Genomic DNA, 12,500 nt, shown 5'->3' with positions numbered 1-12,500 from the left:
ACCTCCCAAAGATGGCTCCCCTGGAGGCTGAATGTGCACTCCTGGCCTCCTGTCCCTTCTAGCCCTCCCTTCCTCCACAGAAGCAGTGCCTCCAGTGGAGAGTTCAGCTCCCATTCCCAGGCTAAGGGAAGGCTTCCTGAAACCTGCAGGCCCAGAAAAGATTCCTCATTGCAGAGTGCTGATCTGAAGGTTGTGAGTCCAGACAAAGCAACTGGTATGACTTTTGAAGTTTTGCAGATCACACAGGCAAGTATCAGAAACTTTGAAAAATCAATATTTGACAGAGTACACTCGCGACCCCAGTGAGCCCTCTTATCCCGCCCGTGAATGAGGTTTATACAAATGTGTCCTACCCGCCTGCCCGCTGCGCTCGTGTACTGACCCAGCAATTGCACGGGTGCCGAAAAACTGGCATCGATTGGTGAGTCAAGGGCCTTAAGTGGCACATTAATTAATAGCGGGTGTGCAGCGGATATCATCATGCACCCGCCCAACAAAATATCGCGATGGCGCGTGGTGACGTCGAGACGCTCGCCCAACATCACGCGTCATTTTACACGCGGACGTGCAGGGTCCACCCCGGCATGACAAAGGGAAAATTCTGCCCATAAACTGGAAAAATCAGATTGGCAGTAGGAGCCTGAATGAGGAGTTCTTAGAATGCTTTCGAGATAGTTTCTTAGAGCAGCATGTTCTGGAACCAACCAGAGAGCAAGTTATATTAGACTTGGTATTGTGTAATGCGACAGGATTAATGAATGACCTCAGAGTAAAGGCACCATTAGGTAGCAGCAACCACAATATGATTGAATTTTACATCCAGTTTGAAAGGTTCTAAGACTAGCATCTTAAACTTACATAAGGGCAACTATATGGGGATGAAAGCTGAGCTAGCTGAAGTGAACTGGGAAACTAAGCTAGAGAATAGATCAATAGAGAAGCAGTGACAGACTTTTAAGGGGATATTTCAGAGTATTCAAAGTACGTACATTCCTACTATAAAGAAAAATTCTAAGGGGAGGACCCACCATCCGTGGTTAACTAAAGATGTTAAGGAAAGCATCAAATTTAAGGAAAAAGCATACAACTCTGCAAAAATGAGCGGCAGGACAGGTGATTGGACAGAATATAAAGAACGGCAGAGAATGGCTAAAAGGTTAATCGAGAGAAAGAAATTAGAGTATGAGAGGAAGCTAGCTAGAAATGTGGAAACGGATAGCAAGAGTTTATACAGGTATTTAAAATGGAAAAGAGTAAGTAAAGTGAGTGTTGGTCCTCTAGAGAGTGACAGTGGGGAGTTAATAGATAATAAGGAAATGGTGGAAGAAATGAACAAATATTTTGCTTCTGTGTTCACTATAGAAGAGACAAAAAAACATTCCAGTAATAGCTGCAAATCAGCAGGTGAATGGGAGGAAGGAACTTGGTGAAATTGAAACCACTGGGGAAATGTTACTGAGCAAATTGATGGAACTGCAAGCTGGCAAGTCTCCGGGTCCTGATGGACTTCATCCTGGGGTCTTAAAAGAAGTGGGTAATGAGGCAGTTGATGCGCTGGTGTTAATTTCCCAAATTCACTGTGTCCTGGAAAGGTTCCATCAGATTGGAAAGCAGCAAAAATAACCCCTCTATTCAAGAAGGGAGGGAGGCAAAAACAGGAAACTATAGGCCAGTTAGCTTGACATCTGTCGTGAGTAAGTTATTAGAATCGATCATTAAGAAGGTTATAGCTGGGCACTTAGGAGAGCTCAAGGCGATCGGGAAGAGTCAGCATGGTTTTGTGAAAGGAAAAACATGTTTAACAAATTTATTGGAGTTTTCTGAAGGAGTAACATGCGTAGTGGATAAAGGGGAGCCTGTAGACATACTGTACTTGGATTTCCAGAAGGCATTTCATCAAAGACTATTACGGAAAATAAAAGCTCATGGTGTAGTGGGTAACATTATTAGCATGGATAGAAGATTGGCTGGCAGGCAGAAAGCAGGCAATATGCATAAGTGGGTATTTTTCTGATTGGCAGGATGTGACGAGTGGAGTCCCACAGGGGTCTGTACTGGGTGGTCAATCTTTTACGATTTACGTCAATGACTTAGATGAGGGGAATAAAGACTAAATTTGTAAATGACAGAAAGATAGGTAGGAAAGTATGTTGTGAAGAGGGCATGAGGAGATTCCAGATGGATATAGATAGGTTGAGTGAGTGGGCAAAGGTCTGGCAAATGGAGTTTAATGTGGGAAAATAAGAAGTTGTTCATCTTGGCAGGAAGAACAAAAAAGCAGAGTATTGCTTAAATGGAGAAGGGCTGCATAATTCTGAGGTGCAGAGGGATCGAGGTGTTCTAGTACATGAGTCACCAAAAGCAAGTAATTAAGAAGGCTAATGGAATCCTATCCTTTATTATGAGAGGGGTTGAACAGAAAAGTAAGGATGTTATGCTTCAGTTATATAGGGCATTGGACACCTCGAATACTGTGTGCAGTTTTGGTCTCCTTATTTAAGGAAGGATGTAAATGCATTAGAGACGGTTCAAAGGAGGTTTACTAGATTGACATTGGAATGAGTGGTTTGGCTTATGAGGAAAGGTTGGACAGGCTGGGCTTATTTCCACTGGAGTTTAGAAGAGTGAGGGGTGATTTGATTGAAGTATACAAGATCCTGAACGGCTTTGACAAGGGTGCTTCCTCTTGTGGGTGAGTCCAGAACTAGGGGGCACTGTTTTAAAATTAGGGGTCCTCCTTTTAGGACAGAGATGAGGAGAATTTTTTTCTCTCAGAGGGTTGTGCGACTTTGGAACTCTCTGCCTCAGAAGCTGGTGGAGGCGGGGTCATTGAATATTTTTAAGGCAGAGGTAGATAGATTCTTGTTAGGCAAGGGAATCAAAGGTTATCGGGGTTAGATGGGAATGTGGAAATCGAAACACAAGAAGATCAGCCATGGTCTTATTGAATGGCGGAGCAGGCTTGAGGGGCCGAATGGTCTACTCCGGTTCCTATTTTTTATGTTCTTATGTTCTTATTTCATAATCAGAGGGGTTGTGAATGGACTTGAATTCTGTACTGATGATGAAGGATGACAGCCAAAACTCGGATTTATGCCGTCATGAAACCAGTTTGCCACCGTACACTCCACCCTTCGATGGCAGGCCACAATTCCCACTGCTGCACCTCGGGAACCTAATTTCAATATTTTAGCATCTCATTATAAGCCTTCCTTGCCTGAATCATCCCCCCATGCTGGATCATGCTAACGTGTTTCACAACTGTACGTACGAGACGTGCACCTGGTGAGCTGCACTTTGCTCAGGGTTTGTTTGCCTACCTTGGTTCGGGCAGTACCCACAGTCATCAGCGCCAGGCTTCACAGGCAGCACCACATCAACTTTAGGGAGTTCACGGGCAGGTCTCTACCTACCAGACCAGCCGTAAGGTGGGGGTGGCTTTTCATTGGCTGCAGGGCTAGGGCTTGCTTGAGGAAGGGGCAGAAGTGGCCTCAGGCAAGGAAAGATGCTGCAGGGCAAGGGCTCTACTGGGGAAGTGGGGTATCCAGGGTGTGTGTAGGGGCAGATGTTGATCTGTGCAAGTGGCCTTAAGGTGGTGAGGGCTGTGGAGGCGATCTCCAGAGGAGATGAGGCCAGATGGAGATGTGAGGGTGTGTGTGTGAGAGAGTGAGTAGTGATGTTCCTTGAGCTGGCAGTGAGTGAGATGGTGAATATGTGATGGGCTTGTTAGTGTGTGAGTTGAGATTGATGAGATGATTGAATTATCCTGGCGGCACGGATGAGATCATTCATCCTTTTTCTGCACTGGGTGGTCAGCCTCCTGTGCGCAGTGTTGGCACTGACCACCTCTGCCAGCACCTCCAAGTCTCCCTGACTGATGAGACTGTTGAGCCTCCTGTGGCCAGAGTGGGGGGTAGAGGACATCGTGGTGGGCCTGCACGGAGTCCAAAAGCCATCCCGGGGATGTGTCACTGAATCGGGGGCTGCAGTCTTCCTGGCCTTTGCGGCCATGTCTTCACTGCAGCAGTCCTGGTCTGCAAGCATTGAGAAGTGTGCCCATGGCTGTATTTTAAATATGGCGCCCAGCATGAGGAAGCAGTGAGGTAACAGTGTAGCGGGCAAATCGGAGGTCGCCCACCAGCAAGATGGTGTGTTTCCTGTGGCTGCATAATTAATGAGGTGGGAGAGGGATAATACAATGCGAAAACATACCATTGCGGCCAGTAGGTAAAATGTTTTTTCATACCTGCTACTGTACTTTGTGCAAATCTGGGATGATTCCATTGTCCGAACTGAATATTCACAAAGTTCTTTTGTTTAAATGTAGAATTGCCGGCAAATATAAAAACAGTGGGCAGGATTTTCAGACTCTGTCAGGAGCGGCGCAGAGGCTGATGGGGCTCAAAGATACTGGCGCTGGGCAGAAAGCCAGTTTCCTGACCCCATTCCGGCACCAGCCACTGGGGTCAACAGGGCAACTGGTCAGCGGCTTCCAATTGGCCTCCAGTTTCCCAAACCAACAAGGGGTAGTTAAACTGCTTGAAGGTGAGCAGCCAGCTGCAGGCCAAGGGGCCAGCGTTCCAGGCAGGCGGTCTTGTAGAGGGGGTCCCCACTCCCAATAGTGATGACTAGGCTGCAGGAACCGTTTTTTAATTACATTTTCGAAAAGTTGGTGAGAGGGTGCCTCCATGTTGAAGCGCCCTCTCAGTTGCTTACCATCCACCACAATCTGTTGCTCCTCTCAAACTTGAAAGACTCCGAAAGGTCCTCCAGTTTCGAGAACCTGCCTGACACACTTAATTGGACAGGGAATCTGCCTCCAGACCCATTAAGAGGGTGCCTCTGTGAAAATCCCAAAGAGTGATTGTTTCTTCCCCTCAGGGGAAAAGGCCACCCCCCAGTTGGCTTTGTTTCTTTTAGAAATTGTCTACAAAATATTATTACAGGCTAACTCAAATCAGCAAAAATCTATAATTGATGTGTCAGACTATTTACCAACCAGCCAAAATAGCAACTACAACAATTATATGGAAATACCCCTCTTGTCCACTTGTCCACAATTATGGGTCTAATGCATACTTGATTGTATCAGCATTCTTCAATTACCACAGATGCACTATTATGTAGGCAGTCCAGCAGACATCCTGTAGCTAGGGGCCAGTGAAATTGCAGCTAAATCAGGCATGAGAGGTGGTGGAGAATTATACAGCAGCAACTAAGCAATGGATTACTGTTTACATTGATAGCATAGACTCTTAATAAATTTACACATTGGTAATATATTAAAATTATTGAAATCATTAAAATACTGAAACAATTTTACACCAGAGTCTTTTACATGTTTACCAGGGAAGCACAGTCTTTATTAATAGCAAGAAATAGATAACTTACAGGAGAGTTCTCTGAAACACAGACTATTTAGTATAAATGCAAGTTTATTACATATAAAATAAAGAAAATCTGTATTGAAGATGGAGTAGGGTGTGAATCAGATTGGTGCAAGTATTCTCTCTGATCGTGAGTAATACTTCAAGCATCTAAGTGAGTACTGCAAGAGTAAACATCCATCAAACCCTCTCAAGCTGCCCAGAAGGAAAGGTGGTTTGGCCCAGTACTCTTATTTCCCAGTTTTTACTGTTTTTTCCTTCTGGATGGTAGCACTCCGTTATGCCCAAAGTGCTTTACCATCCAGTGAAATATTTATTGAAACGTGGTCACTGTTATAATGTAGAAAATGTGGCAGCCAATTTATACAGAGCAAAGTCTCATAAACAGCAATGAAAGAAATGACCAGATAATCATGTAGATGTATCTGTTTATACAGGAACCAAGGGCTGAATGGCCTACTCCTGTTCCTAAGTCCTATGCACCATCGCAGGAGGCAAGGTTTGATCATTTAAATGTTATAACAATGCTGACTGCCTCAGACTTCATTCTTATTTTAAATTTCAGCATAGCTGGTCAGCTTTTCCGGGACTCCCCACCATCTCTTACTGACCCCACCGTCCATTCTCCCCATATCCAAAATAAAGATCTCCATTTTCCCCCCACCACTCCTGCCAACATGAGCCTTCCAACTCTTCCCTTTCCAATGCATCTGATATTGGCTCCAACCTTTCCAAATTGCTGTTAAATTTGGCAGGCCTGAGGGCTGACTGCTAAACAAACGGATGACCTGCTACCCCCACCAACACCGCACACCCCAAATCCCCAGCTCCCTCCCTGCCTTATTTAATATTGGGGCATGTGGGTCTGTCATTTAATATTGCTTGGGATCTTCCCTATAGTGTAATGTGTTAACAGAATAGTTATGGTAATAAGTGATGTAAACCATGATGTGACAGTGACATTAACAGTTAGGTGCTAGACACTCTGGAGAGAGGATGGAACAGTCTGTACTCATGAGAGACATACCTACTTTGAAGTAACTTCCAAAGTAAGACTACAGTCTCTCTAGATAAGGCAGGCCATGCAACCAGCAGCCATGTACGCCACCGTTGTATAAAATATTCCCTACGGATGGGATGGATGATCTGCATTTACTGGCATTGGGTACAGATATGGAGCAGCTATTTAACTGAAGTGGCTGTTCCCAGCCCTACCAATTCAGTTTGCCAGCTGGACAGCCTTTTGGAAAGACACGCAAAAGAAATGAACATAAAAACCTGGTTCCCAACTACTCTATGATCAGGGAATTAGGAAGTTACAGAAAGTAACTTAAAGCTTGTTTTTTTTTCCCATAAGAGTGAGTTAGAAATTAGCTGGAGGCTTATTGAACATGAACAAAAAGATCCTGACTACTTAAAACATTGTTGTTGCTTTGGTTAACTTCTATATTCCAATTTTTTTTATCATTCATTCATGAGGTGTGGACTCCGCTGGCTAGGCCAACATTTATTGCCAATCCCTAATTGGCTTGAGAAGGTGGTGGTGAGCTGTCTTCTTGAATTGCTGCAGTCCATTGGTTCTGGTACACCCACAGTGCTCTTAGGAAGGGAGTTACAGGGTTTTGACCCAGCGACAGTGAAGGCACGGCGATATAGTTCCAAGTCAGGGTGGTGAGTGGCTTGGAGGGGTACTTCCAGTTGGTGGTGTTCCCATACATCTGCTGCCATTGTGCTTCTAGGTTGTAGAAGTCACAGGTTTGGAAGGTGCTGTTGAAGGAACCTTAGTGAATTGCTGCAGTGCATCTTATGGATAGTGCACACTTCTGCCACTGTGCATCAATGGCGCGGGGAGTGATTGTTTAAGGTGTTGGATGGGGCACCAATTAAATGGGCTGCTTTGCCCTGGATGGTGCCAAGCTTCTGTTGTTGGAGCTGCACCCATCCAGGCATGTGGAGAGTACTCTATCACACTCCTGACTGGTGCTTTGTAGATGGAAGATAATCTCTTCACAGGCATTCTGACTTGGGGGTGCATGTGCATCAACCTTTAAAGGTGGCAGGATTTATTGAGAGAGATGTCAGCAAAGCATATGGGGTCTAAGGCTTTGTAAATAGAGGAATTGAGTACAAAAGCGGGCAAGTGATGCTGAACCTTTAAAAAGCTCTGGTTAGGCCCCAGCTTGAGTATTGCATTCATTTCTGGCTGCCACGCTTTGGGAAAGATGTGAAATTCCTTGAGGAGGATTCAGAGGAGATTCACCAGAATAGTTCCAGGGATGGGGGTTTTTAGTTACAAGGTCAGATTGGTAACGCTGGGATTGTTATCCTTGGAGCAAAGGAGATTGAGGGGAAATTTAAAAGAGGTGCACAAAGGTTATGACAGGCTTAGATAAGGTAGGCATAGAAAATTCTTCACATTAGCTGATAGTACAAGGACTAGGGGATACAAATTTAAGACTTTGCACAAGAACGGCAGGAGGAATGTGAAGAATAACTTTTTTACACAGCAAATGGTAAGGACCTGGAACTCTCTGCCTATGAAGATGATGGATGCAAAATTGGTCAATAATTTCAAAAGGAAATTCAATAGGCGCGTGATGGAATGTACTTACAAGGGCAACAGGAATCGAATGGGGGACTGAGCCTGACTAGATTGCATCACAGAAGCTGGCATGGGTTCAGTGGGCAGTGACTGAACAGAAATTCACAGCTGCATCTGATAAACAAGGGCTGGAAGGCAAACATGATTTGTGCCAAGAAAAATCCTTGCTGCAATATGGATTGGTGGTCCAAGTGGTTGGTCATTTACAACCATCAGTTTATACAGTCCGTCAGTCATTGGTGTTCATGTAATTGCTAGGAAACTCCAAACAATGTGATCACCCAATGTTGATTCACCCTATTTGCTGCATAAATACAGCAGCTGAGTAGTGGGATCAGAGAGATACGGCAACAGCATAGCAACACAGCAACAAGGAGATAACGAACAACATATAGTGAAGGACAATGGACGGCAAAGTTACTCTCACCATCCTCACTCTCTTTGTGCTTTACATGGCTTCCACACAAGGTAAGAAATGATCAAACTCCATCGTAGATATATGGAATCTAAAGTCATACTCATATGTATACATACTTCACTTGTTGTAAATTGTTTAATTGTTTACTACTAAAAATAGTCAGTATTTACAGTTATTTCATCCAGTTAGCATAAAAATTCATAAAGAATACCAATAGAGAAGAAACTCAATTTCAGTAGGTAAAACATCAGCAATGGGTGATCTGAGTGAGCACACATCAAATACAGAGCTAAGGGCTGTCAGGGATATATTACACAGGTGAATACCTGTGCTCCGGGGCTGGAGATAAGTATGTTTTTTAACCAAAAATATGCATTGTAGATTGAATTGGCCATTGAACAATATAGAGTAATATTAAGAGGTGTACCATGGCAGAGAATATGTCAAATTAAAACGAACTGGAAAATTAGAGTTAAATCCAAGGGAATGCGTTATCCCATGTTTTTACTTCAGTAAACGTGATTCACGTCAACACTAGTTAGTTTTGTTTTCAAACTGTAATATTTCTTTCTGAAACTCTTGTTAACAGACTGACTCTAGGCTGTCTTTCCAAAGAGACAGGGGAGAGAATGTGATTTAAAGTAAAAATTGGTTTGAACTTTGTTCAAATATATATATATAAATATAAATAGCTGTGAAATAAACAATCACTTTTAAAAATCTAGAAGAACTGAAGTTCTGTTATTTAATCTGCTTCATAGCTGCAATTATTGGAAGAACAGGAATGAACTTGCGATGTCAGTGCATCAAAACACACTCAAGGTCCATCCATCCAAAGCACATACAGAAAACTGAAATTATTGCAAGTGGACCCCACTGTGAGAATGTAGAGATCATGTAAGTATTTATAAAGCATGGTCCTTATACACCTTCTGTTTCTTTCAATAATGATTTTAAATTCGTACAATTTGGAGAAGACCATTTGAGCTAATTGCCATTGTTCTTTTGTTTCCTCAGTGTCACTGTCAAACGTGGCCGACTCTGTCTGAATCCGAATGAAACCTGGGTGAAGAGGATCGTTGCCAAGGTAAGTTCTTTGTGTTCTTTAATCTGAACAATGAGAGTATTAGAGAGGGGAATTTGGGCAAGATTTCAATTCACACAAAAAGCCCCGATTTGCATGGAGATAAAATCGGCCCCAGGAAAGGATCCACTTTATGTTTAGTCATCGCAACAGTCACTCAAATTAGCCACGGTGTAGATTTCCTCTGCTTTATCTGACAACACTAGTCCAACCTGAACCACGTTCCTGGTAGGTTTGGCCTGGTGGGGAAGCCAACGCTGCTTTCATGTTCATGCGCCCAATTAAAATCAGGTACCAAAGCCATCTCGCAGCAGCTTGTTGAGGAAGGGTGGGGCTTTCTGCCTGCAGTTTTGAATTGGCAATCAAACCCAAGCGGGAAAGGAGTGAATAAATCATCCACTCCATTTTAGCTGTGCTCTCCCTACCCAAGCCCCAGCCCCCCTGCTTTGTGGCCTCTGCCAGGCATGAGACTTAATATCGGAACCAAAGCTGCTGTGGTATTGAGATGACCTTATATTGTATTGATGTAACATTTCTATTCCTCACTTTTGAGGCTAGTTACAATAGATTCCTGACTTAATATCACCTGGTATTGAAGATAAGGCTACAAAATTCTGTAGTGCTTGCTCCACTGTTGACAGTGTGCTTCCCCACAACTTGGGAATAATTTTGGAATGACGGGATGAGCTTTTGCTCTCTGGGGCAAGCGCAGCTGGGCAGAATCTTCTGATGCCACTCCAATTCTGCCCAAACCGCAGCATGCCCCATTTTCCGAGTTAATTGGGACTCAGGCATACTAAATAAGCTGCATTAGAGCAAAGAGGAGGGCTTACCAGGGCTGCATCCATTTATTAATTTGGGGGCATAATCGGCACTACTTCAGACCCACTGCCACCTTTCATCAGATGGTTAGAGAGAGCAGCAGTAAGGGGGGTGAACAGGAGAAAATTGGGTTGGAAACTGGGGCCTACATCCCATCAGCATTTTCATGTGGTACGATGGGAAAGAACGACCAGGGGTGTTTGTGGCAGATAACAGGATGAGGATGCAGCACCATGCCACCTGATCTGAAACCATTCTATGCTGCTATCCTGTGGGATGGTGCAAGAAAAGTGCTTCATTGCCTCAAGGGCTTGATTGAAATAGGATAAAATCCTATCAGTCAGTTTTAGTTGGAACTATGCTTGTGACTTTTTATTCAATCATGGGGTGTGGGCATCATTGGCTAAGCCAGCATTTACTGGCCATCCCTAATTGCCCTTGTTCAGGGAGCATTTCTTTTTTTGCAGTGGGTCAGGAGTCACATATCACACCAGATTTCCTTCCCTAAAGGGCATAGTCAACCAGATGGGTTTTTATAGCAATCAACAATGGTTATTAAATTCATTTACCATGGTGGGATTCAAATCCAGGTCCACAGAGGATTACCCTGGGTCTCTGAATTACTAGTCCAGCAACAATACCACTGTGCCACCACCTACCCGTTTCTGCTACTCATATGCCTGACAATCAACTAAGTTAAAAACATTCACTCAAATGTTTTGTCTCCTTCTGTGCTGGTTGCTCTGGCCCAATGATTGCATGGAAAAATAATAATATTCTGTCATACTGTGATATCATTTACCCTCTGAGAAAATTTAATGCAGATCTATCAACAGTTTTGTTTATATAAATATCATTAACCGGAGAAATTCGCAGTATAATTTTTATTCATTCTTGAATTCTGTACAGTTCCAAGGAAACAGATGAAGTTCAGTGAAGAAAAGCTCAATGTCTTAAAAACAAGGCCCCAAAGACTATAGGCTCAGGAATTCACTTCCAATTCAGCCTCTTCTACCTTTCAGCAACACAAAACTTATGATTAATTGACATTGTATTGTGAAGTTTAGATCTATTGTATCAGTTCATTTAAAAATATTTTCATGTGAGCATTACATGTACATTCATTTCTTTGCATTTTATCACCTGTATCAAAGGTAACATAACTGGCAGTGGCTGAGAGATAGAATGAAGGCTGGTTCTGATTTCCGGATTGGATAATAGAATCTAAAGTATTGCATTAAGCAATCAGAATACCACATTCAAAGAGTTACTGCCATGGCATGTTGTTATCAGGTTTAGTTTCTCAGTACAAGTCCCTGAAACCTCATGGGATTTTTAACCCGTTTCCTGTAGTAACTTTGATTGGAGTCCATCCTGGTTATATAATATCTTCACTGATCTTGCAGCAGAGAAGGGAGATTATCCCCAGAGTTTCAGGACCTAAATGTGCTAAGTGTGCTGTGTTACAATCCCATTCTATGCCACTGTACATTTTTTATGCTGTTATTTTGTATTTATGTATTTTCTATTACAATAAAATATAATTTTATATTGAATGCACCATACAGTCTGAGTGAAAAATTATTTGTAAAGGTTTTAAGAACTAATTTATTCTGTAGAGCACAATGCTTGATTATTTATATATTTATAAAGAATAATTGAATCTCTCACCAAAAAAGAGGGCATTTAGACCATTTAGATGGTGCCTGTTGCTGACTCTTTGAAAGAGCGATCCAATTATTTCCACTGCCCTGCTCTGCCTACTTATCATAACAAATAATACATCGGTTGTGATTATCTGTTTAAAGTGCTAGTTGTTTTTCAAAAGGACTAGTAAATTGAAGTTTACTAACAATTTGAACATTTGAAAGTTGAATGCATATCAATTCCTTATAATTTGTGTATGAAACTTTTGTCACCATACATTCCTGTTAAGCATTCAACAACCAAGAAATAAATTGGAATGATTCTGCGCCTTAAAGAATCTCAGGACACAGTCACTGAACTATATTGTGCGATATAATTATTGTTGGGATATAGGGAACTTGTGCACCAGCAACATTCCACAAACAGCAATGAGGTACAGTAAGTCCTCATTTTAAGTTGCCCCACTTTAATTTGTTTGGTTTGAAAGTTGTGTCTGTTGTAGGTCCGTTTTCCCCGATATGAGTCGCGATTTCCACTTCA

General features: G+C 42.8%; 1 protein-coding gene across 1 annotated transcript; it reads left to right on the top strand.

Moving 5' to 3' along the window:
• The first annotated feature begins 8,307 nt into the window (after positions 1 to 8,307).
• On the top strand, positions 8,308 to 11,872 carry LOC144682840 (interleukin-8-like). Its single transcript, XM_078545668.1, has 4 exons — positions 8,308 to 8,457; positions 9,169 to 9,304; positions 9,425 to 9,494; positions 11,223 to 11,872. Exons 1-4 carry the CDS (start codon positions 8,394 to 8,396, stop codon positions 11,238 to 11,240), a joined length of 288 nt encoding a protein of 95 aa, XP_078401794.1. The 5' UTR covers positions 8,308 to 8,393; the 3' UTR covers positions 11,241 to 11,872.
• The last annotated feature ends 628 nt before the right edge of the window (positions 11,873 to 12,500 follow it).

Source organism: Cetorhinus maximus, chromosome 1, assembly GCF_964194155.1.
Source record: "Cetorhinus maximus chromosome 1, sCetMax3.hap1.1, whole genome shotgun sequence".
Taxonomy (NCBI): Eukaryota; Metazoa; Chordata; class Chondrichthyes; order Lamniformes; family Cetorhinidae; genus Cetorhinus; species Cetorhinus maximus.
Note: the sequence above shows the minus strand (reverse complement) of the source record. Positions and strands in the feature narration are given on the sequence as shown.

Coding starts and splice junctions, on each gene's coding strand:
- LOC144682840 (XM_078545668.1), top strand. CDS start 8,394: ATGGACGGCAAAGTTACTCTCACCATCCTCACTCTCTTTGTGCTTTAC. Junction 8,458..9,168: donor TTACATGGCTTCCACACAAG/GTAAGAAATGAT, acceptor TCTGCTTCATAG/CTGCAATTATTGGAAGAACA. Junction 9,305..9,424: donor TGTGAGAATGTAGAGATCAT/GTAAGTATTTAT, acceptor TTGTTTCCTCAG/TGTCACTGTCAAACGTGGCC.